We start from the raw sequence: 18,857 nt of genomic DNA on the forward strand, positions 1-18,857 counted from the left end.
TTCCAAAGCTATCCCTAATTTTCATTCCTGAGTTATTTAGATCCAATCAAAGTAAGTTTTATACCCCAGTCAACAAAAACCCTCTTTTAAGTCTTTGGTCCATGCAAGATGGTGAAACTACTTCACAATCAGTTCTATCAAGATTGAAATTAACCAAACACGAGATGTCCGAGACTAATAGTAGTACATGTACCCAGGGAAGTGTAAATTCAATAATGAAAAAATGGAACAAGGAACACGATTCTACTTGCTAAGAATTGATTGAGCCTGTGTTTAAATTATTTAGCCAGCAGTCGGACTGTATAACACGATGACGTCACGCCAAAAACCCGATATAAGGTTAAAAATGGCCAAGAAGAAATGCACTTCATTTTAAACCAAAAATCAAAAGTAATTTTAAACCAAAAATCAAAAGTAATCTCAACTGCTTGCTAATTTTGGTCACGGTTAATTTTTTAAACACCTTTTAGTTTATTAACGAACCTTTGTCTCTCTTATCCAAGCTAACATTGCATCCAATCGCTGCGATTTATCCCCAGATCCATCCAGTTCTGCAAACTTCATCCTCACTCGCATGCGGCCTTGTGTCGAGGTTGTATTGTCGCTTCCGTCTAAGGTGAAAAACATTTTCTGGTAGAATCAAACTAAAAACAATTATTTAGTCCGTAGTTTAGGCACCATAAGACCACTGGCTTGCGTTGATAATTAATTACAGGACGATTTTTGATTGACTGTTGTCAAGACAGATCAAAAGTAATCCAAGCGATCGGGGAACCCTTTACAACCAAACATCAGTATGCACATTCTCCAAACATCAGTATGCATATTCTCCATACTTTTCCCTATATATTCCGTCTGGAATTAACAAGGAGAATTTGTCAAACAGTCAAGAGCTACTTAAGCTTACGGTCATCTCCTTCATTCTCTTAAAAAAAGAAATTAGCGGCAGTCACTCTTTGGGGTTAAAGAAAGTAAATCAAGAAGAACCAATCAAAATACAAAAAAGTGAATTCAAGCGCTGAAAATATCCGATTCAATAAGAGGACAGCACAAGTTTTTAAACAAATCCCACAGTTTTACTTCTTTCTTACCGTCATTTAACCCCTCTGCGGACATGATCCGAGCAACAGTTGTCCTTGTTTCTGTGGGGGTACCCCCTGAGGAGCGGTAAGTCCTCTTTGTGATGGTGATGACCTTTCTTCTTGTCGTAACCTCTTCAAAGTCTTCTATGCTGGGCGTTGTTTCCTCTGTAGACACCACAGTTTTCTCCACAGGTAATTCCAGTTTCATTTTCTTGCCGTCGGTCGTGCTGAAAGTCTGGTAAGTGAGTACTTTTGTGGAACGAGCTTCCAATCGATCCTTCATCTCAGACCAGCGCCTTTCAATGGACTGAATTCTACGAGGAAGGAAAAACATGCGCGTAAAAAAACTTGTGTCCATACACGAGCCAAGTGGCTTACACCGCTGGAGCCTGTTTAACCAGTTTCTATAGCCTCAAAAGACCAGGAAGACTGTCACTCCTTCAGCGCATAGTAATTTACCCCAGCACTTGGTTAGGTTTCTTTAACCCTTTCCACCCTAACATCAGTATGCATATTCTCCATACTGTCCCCCATACATTTCCTTAGGGCTGACAAGGAGAATTTGTCCAACAATGAAAAGCTTCTTCAGTTGGTGATCATTTCCTGTATTCTCGTAATCTTAAAAGTTGATTCAGGGCTGATATTGTAAGGAGAAATTAACTGCTAGTCACTCTCAGTGGTCAACAATTCACCGCTACCAGTTCATACAAGTGGGTGGAGAGTGAGTGGGATTTAGAGTCTTACCCTGTCTTACCCTGAAGTCTCTACAAGACTCACTTTGGACTCAAAGCCGGACCTTATGATCCGGAAACATCACGTTACCCATCAGGCCCAGGTGGTGTGAAGGCTAGATAACGCTACCCACTGGATAAATCTTAGCCTGCAGTGCCGGCGTATTTTGGGCGCACGAGTGCACATTTTCGTATCAGGCCGCCATCTTAGATTTGGTAACTGTGGAGGATTAGGGTGAGGAAATATTTGCCGAGGGAGTAGGTGTTAAGTGGAAAAATGGGCAACGGGGGAGAAGGAGGGGAAGGAAAAATACGCCGGCACTGCAGACTAGATAAATCTCTATCCGATGGATAGCGCAACGCGTTTTGTTAACGTATATCCACCGGGTGGCGATTTATCCGTTGGATAGCGCTATCCACCATACGAACAACTTGGCCCAGGTCACTGTGTCTTCCACAGAATTAAGTAAGGATGATGTTGTCACCTTGTATCCGTGAAAATGTTTGTACTGTTATTCAGTTACAAATATTTTGGCCATACATTGTCTAAATTCCATTCAACATACCGTAAGTCGTTACTCTTCTTTTAAATTAAATGCGCGAATGACTCAGTAAAAAGTTTCCTTGACTCACTTAATTCTCATTTCATCAGCTCTAGAGTAGCGGCCAGCGACAAGAATGTCCACACCAGATAACATGTGCTTAATACTGGACTCAAACATCTACAGGAACGAAAAGAAATGGTCAATCCAGACCCTAACAAAATACTGCAAGAAAATTACTACTTTTTTATATTAAATAAATTAAAACCTCTTTTCCTTGGAACAATTGTAGCCCCGCTATCCAAACGCCCACCCTCTGTTTGCTAGAGTTAGCAAAATGTAGCCTGTGTAAGGGCCTGTGTAAGGGCCTGTGTAAGGGCCTGTGTAAGGGCCTGTGTAAGGGCCTGTGTAAGGGCCTGTGTAAGGGCCTGTGTAAGGGCCTGTGTAAGGGCCTGTGCAAGGGCCTGTGTAAGGGCCTGTGCAAGGGCCTGTGCAAGGGCCTGTGTAGCAAATCGACAACTTAAAGCCGGGCGCTTACCACAAGGGACTTTTCAATTTGGTAGAAATGCTTTCGGCGTGTCTCGCTATCAATTGTATCACCGACTTCCTCTTCCTGTGAGGGACAAAATAAAAAGGAGAGACGTCTCAATCAGTAAAATATTTTTATAGCATGCCAACAAGCGAAAGAGAACAGAAATTTGGTGTGAATTATTCAAGTAATAGACCACACTTTCTATCGGTTTACCGGCGTAATAACCCCCGCTACGCGAGATGTTGGGAGAACGCGAGAAAAGTTTGTAACTTCAATTTTGTGACTTCAATTTCCGATAGGTTTTACCAACGCAATAAACGATACGTTTTGGCCAATCAGGTTTACCGGTGCAATAAACGATACGTTTTGACCAATCAGGGCGCTCCTAGTATCTTAGTAATTTTCAACATAGATAGCCGCTACTTCTGCACTTACTGATTTGATTCTTTCTTCAATGTCATCTAGTGAAGCATCAACAAGAGTTGCCTGACGATAGAGAGGAACACAGGAAAGGATTTATTACTAGCTTTTTAACTGCAAACTTGACTTTTTAATTCATAAAGTCAAGGAAAGGTTGACGATGCCATAATTTTTAAAACACAACTGAATAACTTATCATGACTCCTTGATTCAAACATATTTTTTAACTTGTTTTGTACAAAAAAAAAAAAGACAATTCCGAACTGTATCTAGTTGCAAAGAAACTTGAGGGTAGCTTTTCCTTTATAAAAAGAAAATAGCTGCTATGTTTGGTACTGACCTCCTTTTGGATTTTTTCTGCCACTTGATGCATCTGCTCAAGCCTGAAAGACGTTTAGATTTAAGCATAGGCGTAAGATCCTCCATGCGGCCAGGAGGAAAAAATTTGGTATTCGAAACTCAATCCTTTACATACATCATGCATTATCATGCAGACAGGAGATGAGAACAAAGAGGATTATCAGCTTCCACGTGATATCTCGATATTAGACCAAATTCTATTGTTTGGGAGTTTGAGGGAAATCAAAGGTTACCTATAGATATGGGAACATTTCATCCATCGATTAAGAATCCTCCGAGATTGAGCTAAAGAAACTCTACAGTGATTTCATAGTTTTGCATGTGCCTCAAAGCCGCCTGTGATTAGTGGGTGCATTTGGAAAAAAATACGACAGCCGACCACAAGCATTTTCGTGGAGATGCATATCAAGGGGGATTGTGTAGTCCTATTAATCGTAAATACCCTGCACACGAAAAAGACAACACCATGGTTGTTCAAGAAATATACTTTTGTCATCCCGGATTATTATGGGCGACTTGTTCTTTATAAATCATTACATTTTGCACTTTCATTCGATTTAAAGACTAAAGCTTTGGCTGTGTTCTATCACAGCCCGAATGCGACAGGCGACCAAGTTTCGTCCCTGCCTTTTTAAAAAGTTGGACATCCCAAGCCACGCCTTCAGTAACCTAAGAAGACAGCCTTAGGCCCATATCATCTAAACAAGACTCAGTCTGATTAACAGCTGACGAGTGACAACACGTATCTTACCTGGTAAGCTCAATTCTCAGGGATTTGTTGTAGTTGTCCTGGGTCTCTACAAGCTTAGTCCATGACTGTAGGGAGAAACGATTTAGGTAGCGACTTTTAATTTTGAGAAGAAACACATATTCCCAACCCTCACCCCCACCCCTGTACGAACGAAAGTCCAAACTTGCGATAGTCCCCTACGCAGCCGTTAAATACGTTGTTTGGTTACGTCACGCACCGCACTCTTGACAGGGGAGAGAGCACGTTGCGTGACGAGTCCAAACAACAACTGCGAAGGAGTCTACGAGAGATGATGAAAATGACCCAGTTTCGGTTGAAAAACTTAGCGCCCAATGAACACTGAGAGACTATTTCAAGATGTTCAGTTTCTTTTCATTAATAGGACACACATGAACATACTCAAAGAGTCAAAATATCGTACACATGCAAACATTTTGGAAAATAGAAGACAACTTTTTCATAGCATGCATTCGTCCAAATAATCCGTTGTAAAGAAAGTGGAACGATAAAGATGTTAGTCTAGAACCACAAGAACTGTACACGATTCCGGGTTGTTTCAGGGCATTTCTCTGTAGCTTTGGCCGGCATTTGCCTTCTGTCTGTCATTTCGAGATGGCGATATGAGGCAAGCGTTGACTAAAGCTATTTCCCTTTGGAAAGAAAAGCTTAAAATTTGTCACTGATCAAGGTTTTTTTTTTTTTTTTTAGTGATGCAGAAGTTGCATCCGTAACCTCTGAGAACCATGTCAAATTTAATCTTTGTAAGCTATAGAGAAATCCTTTTCACTTAACGTTGCAAAATGAACAGTTCTTACCACTTCCAATTCCCTGGGACTACATTCAAAAGGAAACTCCAACCAAGTTGCCATCGGGCCATACAGTGCCTGGAAGTTGAATAACAAAAGTTACTTAATTTGCCAATTGGCTAATTTTCTGTTTTCATAAATTTAGAGCTCGAACCTTTCTTAGTTTGAGGCCAGCAGATTTCTCAGGCAGATAAACAACTTTCTTCAATTACTCGCCAAGTTGTCAAAGTCCTAGACAAAATAACTTGGATATATCAACAAAGTTGAAGTGGTAAATTGACCACCGTAACGATTACAAAAGCTGACGTTTCGAGCGTTAGCCCTTCGCTCCGACGAAGGGCTAACGCTCGAAACGTCAGCTTTTGTAATCGTTACGGTGGCCAATTTACCACTTCAACTTTGTTGATATATCCAAGTTATTTCGTTACTCCCACCGACGCAGCTCCAAACAGTTTCTCTCGAAACTATCAGCCTTTATTCAAAGTCCTAGACAAGCCTACGCCTGAGGTTTACTTTATTACCGAAAAAATTTTCAGTTTTTCCTTTGTACTCTTTAACTTTTTCTGAGTTTCTTTTTAGCTACATGTTACTTTTATCTCTTTTACTCTCAACCAAAGATCAATTGTCCATAATGTCTGCCACACATCTATTACGATTCTAACTCTCAGAATTTGGTGACAGAAGGAACGATTTCCCCTAGTTTGACTTTTTGTCTTTCTTCTCGTCATCTTTCTGCTCGACAATATGTTGGTATCATATGGAGACATAAATTACTTCTTGTTGGTGGAAGCTGTGCAAACTCTGGCAGTGAGTCACCCTTTCAACTTGTGTAACTGTCAAAGCTCTGCTATATAGGCATTGCTTTTAATCAAATCTAATCTTTACGGAAACAACCATTCTCAAAAAAAGTTCAAACAAATTTAACTGTACCTGTAGTTCACGAAATACCATTTTTAAGGAATATCTTGAGGCTTCCATCTCAGGAAATTCACTTATACGGTAGCGGTTGTGATCAACTATGAGCTCCTGATATTAAAAAAATTCTATCAATATGTGTTCAGTTTTAAAGGATCATTTCAAGAAGAGCTGCTGTCAGTACATCATCAATCCATGGAATTTGTAATGCAACATTAGGATCAATTACTGATAATTTTCTAGAACACTCCTCATAATCAGATCTGTACAATTATATTGATACGCAGTTACTTCTTTTTACTTTCAATATGTAATCTATATTGCATTGTAAGTAGCCTTATCTATTGCATGTCACTATTCTTACGTTGCAAATATCATTGTTTTCTTTCTTTTTTCTTGTTCTTGCCCCTGTGCAATGTTACCTTGTAACTTTGTCTTCTTTTCTAATTTGTATTTCATGGATAGCTGCCTAATTTCCCTAGCCCTTATGGTTATTATAGACAGCTAATACCTTACTATAAAGTTTCAAAATCTATGTATTACTTTTTCCTTCTTGTTGGTATAAATAAATGTTGTTGTTATTGTTTCTGTTGTTGTTGTTTACACCTCTTTACACCCCTCCCTCCCTGTACAACAACTTTACATTTTTTTTTTCGTAACTGTACCATCCAACTTTTGGAGGGGGGGGGGGGACTGGACGGGATTGATGTTCTCACAATTTTTATCACTGTTTGTAGGTGTAACCCTTTTGCCACTTGCTTTGGATCAAAGGAAAAATATAAGAAGTTGGGAATAACAGGATTCTTAAGTTGAGTCCCACAAGGGTTGTGTTCGTGTTGTACTTCAGAGGTAAAGCCACGGAGTAAGAGGAATTGTAATCAATCTGGCTGACATTTATTCTAAAGCCGGACATAATCATTTTGTTTAAGAAAAATGTACAGACAAACACTTGATCTTTGTGACTTCTACTACTTTGCTACACACTATAGTGAAAAAGAGTCTGTCCTGCAAAAGTCTGACCCAAAGGGAAATGGCTTAATTTTTAGGAGATGCACAAATGAATTTTTCATCCAAACCTTTATTCCATGGATGGTCTTTGGGAATCTCTGTTTCTCCATTCTCTGCTCCACTCTGTTGATCTCCACAACAAGAGCTTTTGCCAAGTTGCAATATTCTTCAAATTTGAAAAGCTTTTCCTGAATAAGTTAAATCAAAGGACGTGAAATGTGACTCAAAAAAGAATACATCAATGCAAAAATACTCAACTGGTCAAATTTGTTCAGTTTCTTGTTTGAAATCCATAAAACATATGAAATTGAGAGATACCCCAAGATAAACAAAAATGCTTACATTATCCTGCAATGACTCTTGTACAGTTGGCTCTTTTGGAAATACTTCATACAAAGAAGATACGTATGTCATGATGGATTTTTCATCTGGTTGTTCTGTATTTGCAAGATCTAGAACAGAAATCACAACAGGTTCATATCCACATGGTGTGCAATATTTTACTTGGTAGTATCAGTACATAATTTTGAATAAAAAATTTGGGAAAAAAATCTTTAAGAGTGTAATAGTATATGCTAAAACAGTGGATAGCATTGAAAGCATACTCTGATTGGCAACTCAAACTCCAAATATATCCCTTGTTATTCACCTCAAAACAACTTAAGCAGGATTTACCAGGACCAGACACTAATGGTTGCCAACTGGCCACAGAATTGAAGAAATTCAGTTTTGGCTAGTGGCTTTTGATTTCCACTTGCCAGTTTGGCTGGTGGAAAATTGAAATTGTTGTAACATCTAGCTTGTCACTAGCCACTTGGCCAGTAAGTTGAAAAGTTGTGTCAAGCCTGACAGGGCTGAATAACAAAATGCTAGGTCAGAGGGTAATACAGTCAACAACACAAGCTCAAGCATGCAAGGTCCAAAAATTTAGTGAAATTAGCAGAAAATGATAAGGGCTGACATTTTAGACTGAGACATTTTGTTGTAATCAAAGGCATTTTCCCATTTCCAGAGTTTTTAAGGAAAAAATGAATTTTCAAAAATTTTTAGGGGTGTACTGGCCCTGGATGTTCAAAGGTTGGATAACATTATCCACTGGATACAACTCTATCCAGTGGATAACGCTAAAATTTTTTGCTATCACTTATCCGCCAGATAATAATAATTTATCCCTTGGAAAGCACTATCCACCCTTTATACAACTGGGCCCTGGTGATCAGAGCATTATCACAACTTCTCCTAAGTTATGTACCCAGCTTATCCTGGATTAGTGAAGATTATTTTTAGTTTCAAACAACCCAGACTTTGATGGAGAGGAACACTGGGAGGGTACAAAACACAATGCCCTGGCTAACACTCAAGCCCACAGTCTGGAGTTCTTCCCGTTACCCATTAAGTCACTGCCTTCTTCATGCAATAACAAGGTCATCCCGTCAGCATCCTTTACCCTTTGTACACTTCATCACAACGGTCAGGGTTCGAGCTAAGAAATGAGGATGCCTGCTGAAATTTGAGGTGGCTCAAAGATGGTGAAACAAGAGACCCAGACTGGTTCTGGTTCCCAGAAATTCATCAGTGAATCTCACCTGCACTAAAAAACAACACTGAATGGTTTTCATTCCTTGTAGCAAACTGAGCATGTACACTTGATGATCTAATTTTATTACCTTCCACATCTAGGAGTCTGGGAACACCAAGTTCCTTTTCAGCCACATGAAATGAGTACTCCAGGTTTTGATCAGGGCTTGCTTTACTCAACTTGGAGAAGTCCACAAGATCTGGCCTATTTTGTTGGGTAAAACAGTCACAACTCATGACAATTCAATTAAAACTCACAAAAATGAATGGGTGTGAATCATATGTGACTGAAATTCACTTTTCTAACCAAACATAATAAACTTGACAGAATTGTTACAGAAATTAAAACATTTACAGTACCTGTATCTGTGGATAATTGCATTGAAAGCCAATCCATCTTTCCATGAAGTTGTAAAGTTCCCAACATCAACTGAAGGATAACTGAAAACAAGAAAAAAACATATGTTCTTCTCACTTAGCCTCTCTGTAACATGTTAAGCTAAGCATCAGAAAATTAAGGGTTAAAATCAAGCAAACTGAATGAAGTCAAGAAAAACATCGGACACCAGGGTGTAAAATGCACTTAACTTATGACATCTAACTGGCAAGTAGAGAGGTTCATGTTTATTAACTCAGCACGTACCCCTGAGTCACTTTCTTTGCCCACAGAAGAAGTGCATCTTTAGCTGTCATCTGCTCCTGCTTTCCCACTACCTCCACCTCTGAAATCTGTAAATTATACCATTATCTAACAATAATTATATGGAAACATTAACATACATGTACTTATTCTGAAAACTGAAAAAAAAAAACATTTTTAGAAAGATGTTCAAAAGAACCATGCAAGCTATTAACAAAGTAAGGAGAGCTTATTTTCTTTCAAGGGGCAGTGGAACAGTTTTACTTCAGAATTGAGTTATTTACTAATGATTTATCTACCTTTTAAGAATCAACCAACATTAGTGAATACACGGCTAATTTTCTGACCTGGTAGTGTAAGATAATTGTCCATATCAGCCCTAGGGTGAGCTTGGGATTACCATCCACAATGTCCTCACTTCGAATGTTAACCAGTTTCACCTGGAACAAAGTGATCATTACCTCAGGCTTTGAACAACGGTGTCTACATCAGGGGGAGCATCGAGTAAAGAAATCTTTTTAACCTGTTACAACCTAACATGCATATGCATATTCTCCACACTCTTCTCTATAAATTTCCTTAAGAGCTGACAAGGAGAATTTGTTTAACAATCAAGAGCTTCTTTAGTAAGTGATCATTTCCTTTATTCTAATGACCTTACTGTGTGATTCGAGGGTGATAATGTTAGAAGAATTTACAATATAATAGAAGGGTTAGGAAACTTGCAGGAAAGGATAAATTAAAGGTGCTCATGAAAACTGTGCATTAGATGGACCTTAATTTCAAACTAAAGGAGCAGATGATTAAACAAAACCTTTCTTGTTTTAAATACAAATAAGCTGAAACACAGAGAGAAAATCATCCAGTAGAGGTGGGGTGGGGGAGGGGCAATTTGAGGAGAAATATGTGACAGATTTCAATGACACTTCTTAATTACAATTTATCCATGTTTGATGTGTTTTAGTGTTTTAAATTGGTAATTCATTTCAATACAAGACAGATCCTAGGATTTCTTTATCAAGTACACCCTACATGAGTGTTCCACAGTTTTTTATTTCTATAGTATATGATTAAAACTTAGGATACCTGCTGTGACTGAAGAAATTCCAAAGCAGTCTGAACATTCTGAAGTCTGTGAAATCTTAACTGTCCTCTTTCTCTTGGCTAAATAATAAATATCACAAAAATAACAGGAAAATTATGAAAGATCCTCTCATTATGGAAACATTTAGCTTACAATGATGTAACACTTGCACTTTGCAGTCCAAGGTCTACCACAGACACTTTCTCTAATCACAATTTTTTGTGATATACATACCAAGTTGATCTTACAAAGAAGCTCTAGTAGTAATAACAGATTGGTTCCATCTCTTAGTTCCTCATAAAGATCCAAAATTCGTACATTAACCTAAGGAGAAAACCATTTTGGCAAGATTCAAGTTAATAGAGAAGAAAGTTGTCAAGTTATCTCAACAAAATGAGTCTTAGTAAGTAATCTTTCAAAAACAAATATAGCATCATTGAAATAATATTTAGCAAATATCCTGAACAAGCACCAAACACCATATACCTCAAATAAAGTCAATGTGGCTTGTGTTAAGGATGATCACCCCTTTCAACTCCCACATTTTCATCATTTGAATGCAAGGTATAAAATTTTTTCTTCTGTCCCTAACTTAAATGATGAATTTCCGTTCTCATCAATCAATTGCAGCTTACTGCATCTCAATTGTTTGAGTGTAGTTTGTACTGGAATTCACTTTAGACTGCAATGAGTGTAGAGTTGTGCTCAGTTTTCACTACATCATCCAAAAAAACAGGTAATATGAATACTAAGACTTCTCAGCTAGAAGTTCTCACTTTGATTTGTACCAAATTCTCGTGACCAAATTACAAGGAAAAGTGAAAATAACTTACACAGCAATGTGCAGCAGCTAGAAGTTAAGGGTTGTCTAGTGTTATTAGAGTTAAATTCTCTCGGTCTCACGGTTTATAAATCCTACATATCATTCGCCCTTATATACCCTACTGGAAAAAAAATAAAAAACTAATCCTACATAAGCATGAACTGTGTTTTGGATAAGTGGCCCCTGATACAGCTTAAGCACTATTTTAATGTGATTATCGTTGAAATACATCTCTCAATTAAAGCTGTTCTGTAGGAGAGATAGGAGGGTAGAAACACACACTAAGTAAACTTAGTGTAATTAAAGCCAGCCTGGAACTGAATTATCCAAACTGAAAAAAATATTGAATTGCATGCTTGATGAAAAAAAAAAAAACATCAAAGGGAACTCCCTTTGAAAACAATTGGGCATACCTCTAGTTCCTGTTTTCTCACAAAATGCTAACCATTATCCTTTTATGAATTCTAACCAGTTTCACTTTTATTTTTTCAAAAAGCTATCTGAGACACCTGAACACTTTGTAAAATATAAACATTTACTTTAATTGTAAAAAGTCCCCTAAATGTTCCTATTCACATATAATGATCTCTTAAGACCCTTGAGAAACTGTATCTTTTCAGCTTCCCCCAGCATGTGCAAGAGGGCAAGAGAATTAACTAAACCATCTTGAGCACACCTCTATACTCATTGCAGTCTAAAATGAATTCCAGTACAAACTACACTCAAACAATTATGAGATGCAGTAAGCCTCTATTGGTTGATGAGAACGGAAATTCGTCATTTAATTTAGGGACAGATGAAAAAATTTTATACCTTGCATTCAAATGACGAAAATGTTCATTTAACCGCACATTAAATTTCGTAACGTATATCTCACAGATAAGGCGTACGTTCTATAATTAGAAGCAACTCAACACACAGTTTAATCGAAAACGACAACTTATTAGAATGGAAATGAAATTGACAAGCTTACTTTCTGAAGATGGTTGTTCACCCACTTTGTGAAAGTTTTCTTCTGAACTGCATCTCTGTGATCTGTAAAGTCGACAGAAGGAAGCAAAGGTTGGCACATACACTTAGTGGTAAGCTTACAATGAAAGTATTAATAAAAATAACTAGCCATCCGAGTTGTTATCTTTGAATGAAAAAAGTAATTAACACGGAATAACTTATTACATAAATATACCTGCTTGAACACCACACTAATAGCAATGATGGAAGAGAAACTTAAAAACTAAAAATTCGTTTTCACTTTCTGCCGTTATATTGGTCAACTGCAACGAAGCAAAGCCCCTCGACCGATAAGGAACGTAGTCTACGTATCAATGTAGTTAAATGGACCACTATGCTAAGTCGAGAGCATCAAATATTCAGAGGGCTACGAAAACAAGAAGCCACGATTTTGAAGGAACGCCGTCTTCTTTTGCAGCAAAACACATGGTGTGGCTTAATTACCTGGCTCGCTCCGCCTCAACTCGATCATCAACTCATAAACATTGTCGTCTTCCTCGTCCAATTCTTCCAACTCGTGGTCCGCCATTTTAAAAAAATCTGTTGTCTCCAATCTTAAGCTCTATTCATTAACCCAGACAAGGGCGATTACTCCCAAGAGACTCGCAGCTTTACTCGAGGTCATTTCACAGTCAAATTCAACTCCCGATCATCAAACTTTGGTCACAGAGCGATTGATGTCATTTAAACTGGACAAGCAAACGGAAAGATGCAAACTCTACCAGAGCACCGAAGTAACCATTTGTATTGGACGGTTCTCCGATAAACAAGAGTGATGATAATTTTCATGCAAGACTAATGTTATCTTTAAATTCCGCCTTCTCAAATATAATGTCAAATGGAAATCTGCACGCTTCGTCTTTAATAATGGCTGAGATGAATGCGTGATGCGACCAAAGGTTCGTATGGACGCGTCCTGTCACTGCTTGCTTTCATGCCAACTGGAAGTCCAATATAATTTTGTGAAATATGAGAGCGAATGCTTGGGGTGTGGGGACAAACATTGTCCGATGTGACCTCCTCTCTGATGAGATATCGTACAGTCCAATAATTCTTAATTTTATGCAAATGCCAGGCCGGATGGAACAGTTCACGAAGGACTTTCTAGATGAATTATTCTTTTATTTTATCCGCATCTTTCGTACAAAAACTTTCACCTGTTTTGAGTAAATGCTGTAGCCGAGCGCATGAGTTTGTTTTTGCCGGTACTTTTAGAGTTAATATGTTAATATTAAAAAATAAGCTTTCTAACTAACAATAAAATAAAAACAATACATGTCTCGCAACTGCGACTGGAAATCATATGTTCACTGACCGCTAAATAATGATGCTATTCGAGAACTCGGCGAAAAACAGGCCGCACTATTTGTATCCTCGAACAATAACAAATAAAGAAATATTGACGGACAGCTCTGCATTTTGTCCTATCTTTAGCTTTCTGTAACAGGTTAAACGTCAAATTATTTCGTTAGCATAACTGTTGGCGTATTTTAAGTATAGCTGCCAGAAAGTAAATTGGAGACACGAACTCTGGCACCGCTTCGATCATTAATTGAAGACAGGGTAATGTCCAATTTAGTTTTCATATTGTTGAACAGGAGAGAAATTTCCACAAAGAGCATTTAACAAGCAGACAGTTAGCAAAGCACAGGGTCAATTAGTTCTAAATGAAACTCTGCTTCTTGAAGAGTTTTCAGCACGTAAACACAAAGCAAACAAGAATATCGTCGTAGTTAACCAACTTTTAAAAATAATGATGAAATTATGCAAAAGAGCGCGCTTACCAGCAATTTTACACACTGCTCTGTCGGCAACGTTCGATGGGCTTCGAGTTCCAGAGCGAGACCTTGGTCTACCGTGGATAGGAGTAGTCGGTCTAGACATAATAACTCGCACTATCTTGTGACAACAAGTTCATTTTCCTCTCAGCCGAAAAATGTCGTTCCTTCTACACGGTCGAATCTTGGGTTTGGCATCACATCCGTAGACCAGAAATTTCCACATGCAAATAGAATTATTATGAGAACTTACGTTAGTCATTGCTGACACTTGATGGCATACCAACATGCATATTCTCTCGGGGCGCTTTACTATACCTTGCCGTGCTGACCTAACGGATTAAACAAAGCAGCTCCAAGGCACTAAATTAAAAGTCTAAAGAGATCGCACAATTTGCCTCTTCACAGACGAGCCACCATGTTTTCCTTGCTTTGAATATTCATTGAAGTTGCTTTTGTTGCGGTTTGTATTGTGATTGGCTAGGCGAGATCGAAAGAAAATGATTTGGAGCTCAACGCAAAACGCGTGACACATTTTTTTTTTTTGGCGCGTAATCCCTCCCTCGCGTTCGAGGTTGTTTTGTCAATAATTTTATTACTAATCTTTCGGCGGGCGATTAGCCGTTGATTTTGCATCAAATGGCACCTATTAGAGACACGGATAGTTGCACTTGGTAAAAACATGAGTGGTATAAAAGCGGGTAGAAATTTGATCCGGTGAGCGATCAAATTGAATATTTAAATCTACGGTTGTTAATTTCACGCTAGGCGACCAACCTGCACAAGAAGACACGGACTGCCCGTCGCGCACCTAGAGCGCGCCTACAATGGGTCAAGGTTACAAAACGTGTGAAATATGATCTGAAGCAGATCTTTCTGCCCTTAAAGCTAGGTAACGACAGATTTGAACCAATCCTTCGCCAGAGATTGAAAGCCTTGCCAAGAATTACGTTCGGTCATGCAAAGGAAATTTTTCATGCACGCTTCTTGTCTTTTGCTATACCCTTATATTTTCCAAATAATTAATGTATTTGTATTACAATTATGTTGAAGAGTTGCATGTTGTGTGCGTAATGAGGCGGGTATTAAGTAAACAGTGACAAGTATTTACGAAAGACTAAAAACATGGGATATATTGAAGATATGAAGACCGACTCATATGTGAAGTCGAAGTCCTTAGCTAAAAAAACTTGAACCCATCAAAGTTCACAGGAATGTCCGCCTTCCAAAGATATTTCAGTCGCGAAAGGACGTGATGTCATCGAGTTTGTACTGCACCGAATTTTGACTATTTCCGGGATTACAAAGTTCGAAATTTGCTGCCTTGAATTTCTCTTATCAAGTTACAATTCCATCGCGTGACAAATCAAATATATGCTCATTATTTGCAGAAACTTTGTAAACAAATGCACAAAACTATTTTGGGGTCTCTGGGTTAAAAACAGAGTAGGGAATTAACATTCCATTGTCGAATTGCCGCGAATGGGAAAAATCAAATACTATTCCCCAAGACGGTCTAACTTAAGAGCCAGACATATAATATCATCTGATATTTCTTCATTCCGAAGTCCAGGCAACTTTGCGACGTAGGATTTTATCTAACTATTACTGACATTCTGTTACGGTAAACAACAAAATTAATTTGTCAGCAGACTTAAATACGATACTTAAAAATCAAGACAAAAGCTTGCCATGACCTTGAGTATGTTTTGTTCGTAATTTCGCCGATTGTCTCACTGGAGTCTGTAACTGGAGGGCTTCCCAAGAACAAGTTAATTTAGAGTTGAAATCTCGTCTGAGTATCATGCTTTTCTGGTCAGACAAGGGAGACTCTACTTTCTCTTTCTCCCCTGCCTCTTTATTTTATTCTTCCTTGCCCCTTCCCCTGCCCCTTCCCCCACCCCCATCTCCCTCAGCCGGATATATCCAGTAAAAAGGTTGACTGGGATGCTATGTTTCAGGAGCGTGGGAAAGACTGTCGGCGATGTGGAACAATGCGGAATTCGATATTGCTTAGTAAAAATCACCGACCTATCTTTTCTTGAAGTATTCATCACGTGCAGGTCGTCGTGCCCGTGTAATCTGCGGGTAGGGAAAAGGTAACTTCGAGAATGTTGATTCCTCACCCTCCGCAAAGCTTCCTGTGAGCCATACCCTCCTCTGTCTGAGGAGTCCATTGCTGGAAGGGGAGAAGCACATTCCAAGATTAACATGTGCTGCATAGCAATGCTGTTTAAAAGCAAGATGAACTGTGCGCTTTTTACAACGAGTGAAGGTGCCACGCCTTAGAGAGAAGTCAGGATGCTAGCAAAATCCACATCAATGACAGCACCTGGCGGTCACGCTTCTCTCTAGATCTCTTCCTGCCCTTCTTACTTATTTCCATACTTAGATCTCACAAGGGAAAAAAATGGTCTCGGCGCTTTTGCGTTCCGGCGAGACATAAACAGAGCGTAAAACCAAAGTTTAGAAAGTGTATAATTAGGCGAGAGTTAAGAAGATTAATCAAGAACCCCCTTGCCGAGAGTGCGCGATCGCGGGAGAGTCTTGCCGAACATGAAACTTTACGATCCTGCAGGTATTCAGCGCAATTTCAGTGCAGTTTATCGCTTTGATTTGAGACGTAGCCCACAAAAATGTTTACTTCGAAAAGCAGCTCAGCACTTTAAACAGGCGCACACGACCCCACGAGCTGTTAAGCTTTAATTTTTGAGTAAAGGTTTTACTTACTAAGTAATACGTGCTAAGGTTAAAGGAAGTGGGTTTTCTTTTTTTTTTTTCCCTTTTCTCACAGCGTCTTTCCTGTTTTTTGTTTGTTTGTTTGTTTTAACAATTAGTAGGTGGCTCGCTACTGCAGAAAACATTTCCGTTGGTTGATTACTCATTCCTGATGGTGTCCTACTTCGATTCTATTGCCTTTTCTGAAAAATAATCACCTTCAGCTGACAAATAAAATTCAGGAAGCCTGCACTGCTAGATAAGAAATTATGGGTCCCTCCAGTTTCTCGGAAATTTCTTTTTCTGTGGCCGTGGCCGTGGGCGGGGCGTATAGAAACAAATCGTGATTGGGCGTGAACTTTCTAAGGGTTCCTTTGTGATACATAAACATCGCATTTTTTCACAAATTAAAAATCGCTAGAAAATTACATGCAACTTTGAGCTGAGTCGTCGTAAACTCCGACGCTGATCACGGCGATAACCTGCAGTATCATCGAGCTGTATTCGCAACTAGTTTCGCACTGTGTAATGTAATAAAGATAATCATTGCATGAATCAGGCGACCGAAAGTGCCTACATAAACAGGATCATTTATAAAAAAAAAAGGAAAAAAAAAAAAGAGGTCCACGTTGAAAAAAACAAGGTACAAGTTGAAAAAAAAATGTTCAAGTTGAAAATATCAATTACGAGGGAGGACCACTCTGTAAGGGAACGGTTCAATTCGTAAATTCCACACGCCTACAATTCAGATGTACCCTGACAGTTCACACTTTAATTTTCATATTGCGAACATATTTGTAATATTTCCTTGTGTTTTTAATAAAAATCTTGATCATCAGAATGAACGTAAATTTACTAAAAAGTGTGTTAAAAGCAAATGTTTCCACCATTATCCGCATTCTAACCAAAAATGGATGTTAAAATAAGCCTAATTTCAGACGTATGATGGTTACGTCTTAGCAGAGACCAATAGATCACGATCTTTTGCACGACCCATACGTGCGTAGAATTTTTAAAATGAAATTCATCTAGAATGAGCTAAATAAGACCTAGGTTAATGTGTAGAACTAAACTTCCAGCTAATGACACAATTTCGCTATCGATACTAGAAATACGGGGGGAATGTCATTTATTTTAATACTTATAATGCATTGTGCGATTCCGTCACTAAGTACTATGTCTAACTATCATGATCGGAAGTAAATTATGCTTCTTTTACAATTATCTATATTGAAAATTACAATTGAGTTTAAAAATGTTTTATCATCAGCATATTGAGAGAAGCTACAATCACTTTTCGTGATAACCTTCAGATATACCCCCGCTGTATAAACGAAACCTCCTGGAGCGCTGGTCCCAACTTGAGTTATTTCCGTTAGCGCCTGTCACGTAATCCTTAAGAGATTGCGTGACGAATCAAAAGCTACGCCGTACACCATTTGCTTGCAAAGTTTGTAGGACGTAGTGCAAGCAGAAAAATGTTCATTCCCAAATCAAGTGCCGAGCTTCTGTTTCATTTTAACCTTCATCTTTATTATTCCATTTTTTTTCTTCTTTTGCATGGTACCAAGGATTCGAGAGGACTGGATTCTTCTGGAGACGAACTTGCTTCATCCTGGGGTAAAAAACAAACAAAACAAAAGTGAGTGAAATTAGACACACTAGGCGCGTTGTATGAGGCACATACAGGGTTGGAAACTCTTACCGTGTTACTCAGGGTCCAAGCCCTCCTCGACAGCAGCCAGTTGATAATGTGCTTTTCTCAATTCTCCTAGTTTTTGACGTTCTTTAGTCAGCTGGCTTTCAAGCTCTAGAACCCGAACCTAGAGAGAGGTAAAATTATGAAGTAAATCGCTTTCACTGACACAAAGTTCTAGACGAAGATAACAGAAAGAAAATCCAAGGGCTTGAGTGTAGGTGCCACTGTTAGCAATTCTCTGTATGACAGATGGATGTAGATGTTGTAGTTCAATTTTATCCTTGGTTCAAATTTTATTTTCCTTTGTTTCAAACTCATTATCATACATTAACATGATCGAGAACAAAGGAAAATAAAATTTGAACCAAGGATAAAATTG

The 18,857-nt window shown here is 38.6% G+C and overlaps 2 protein-coding genes and 1 long non-coding RNA gene across 6 annotated transcripts in view; 1 reads left to right on the plus strand and 2 right to left on the minus strand.

Annotated features, from left to right (window-relative positions):
• Positions 1 to 14,514, minus strand: part of LOC111322112 (uncharacterized) — a 118,064-nt gene extending 103,550 nt beyond the window's left edge. Inside the window, exons 1-20 of the mRNA XM_022925166.2 lie at positions 14,380 to 14,514; positions 14,068 to 14,245; positions 12,246 to 12,307; positions 10,684 to 10,773; positions 10,452 to 10,529; positions 9,713 to 9,805; positions 9,369 to 9,454; positions 9,086 to 9,166; positions 8,815 to 8,930; positions 7,490 to 7,599; positions 7,216 to 7,335; positions 6,155 to 6,250; positions 5,234 to 5,302; positions 4,419 to 4,483; positions 3,648 to 3,690; positions 3,323 to 3,373; positions 2,894 to 2,968; positions 2,447 to 2,535; positions 1,092 to 1,396; positions 484 to 611 (exon numbers count right to left, since the gene is read on the minus strand). Coding sequence (XP_022780901.2) covers positions 484 to 611; positions 1,092 to 1,396; positions 2,447 to 2,535; positions 2,894 to 2,968; positions 3,323 to 3,373; positions 3,648 to 3,690; positions 4,419 to 4,483; positions 5,234 to 5,302; positions 6,155 to 6,250; positions 7,216 to 7,335; positions 7,490 to 7,599; positions 8,815 to 8,930; positions 9,086 to 9,166; positions 9,369 to 9,454; positions 9,713 to 9,805; positions 10,452 to 10,529; positions 10,684 to 10,773; positions 12,246 to 12,307; positions 14,068 to 14,167 — 1,857 coding nt within the window. The 5' untranslated portion in view covers positions 14,168 to 14,245; positions 14,380 to 14,514. The remainder of the gene's footprint in view (positions 1 to 483; positions 612 to 1,091; positions 1,397 to 2,446; positions 2,536 to 2,893; positions 2,969 to 3,322; positions 3,374 to 3,647; positions 3,691 to 4,418; positions 4,484 to 5,233; positions 5,303 to 6,154; positions 6,251 to 7,215; positions 7,336 to 7,489; positions 7,600 to 8,814; positions 8,931 to 9,085; positions 9,167 to 9,368; positions 9,455 to 9,712; positions 9,806 to 10,451; positions 10,530 to 10,683; positions 10,774 to 12,245; positions 12,308 to 14,067; positions 14,246 to 14,379) is intronic.
• Positions 12,077 to 13,692, plus strand: LOC148717636 (uncharacterized). Its single transcript, XR_015994889.1, has 2 exons — positions 12,077 to 12,354; positions 12,702 to 13,692. It is a non-coding gene; the product is annotated as an uncharacterized LOC148717636 (long non-coding RNA).
• A 3,017-nt stretch (positions 14,515 to 17,531) lies between the features above and the next one.
• Positions 17,532 to 18,857, minus strand: part of LOC111322173 (huntingtin-interacting protein 1-like) — a 30,904-nt gene continuing 29,578 nt past the window's right edge. For 2 of the 4 annotated variants that reach the window (XM_022925234.2, XM_088743282.1), the window contains 2 exons: positions 18,485 to 18,602; positions 17,532 to 18,394 (listed from right to left, as the gene is read on the minus strand). In XM_022925234.2, the coding sequence (XP_022780969.2) occupies positions 18,489 to 18,602 (114 nt within the window). In that variant the 3' untranslated portion in view covers positions 17,532 to 18,394; positions 18,485 to 18,488. The remainder of the gene's footprint in view (positions 18,395 to 18,484; positions 18,603 to 18,857) is intronic. The other 2 variants (XM_022925237.2, XM_022925235.2) reach the window with 2 other exon arrangements.

This window comes from Stylophora pistillata, chromosome 13 (genome assembly GCF_964205215.1).
Source record: "Stylophora pistillata chromosome 13, jaStyPist1.2, whole genome shotgun sequence".
Taxonomy (NCBI): domain Eukaryota; kingdom Metazoa; phylum Cnidaria; class Anthozoa; order Scleractinia; family Pocilloporidae; genus Stylophora; species Stylophora pistillata.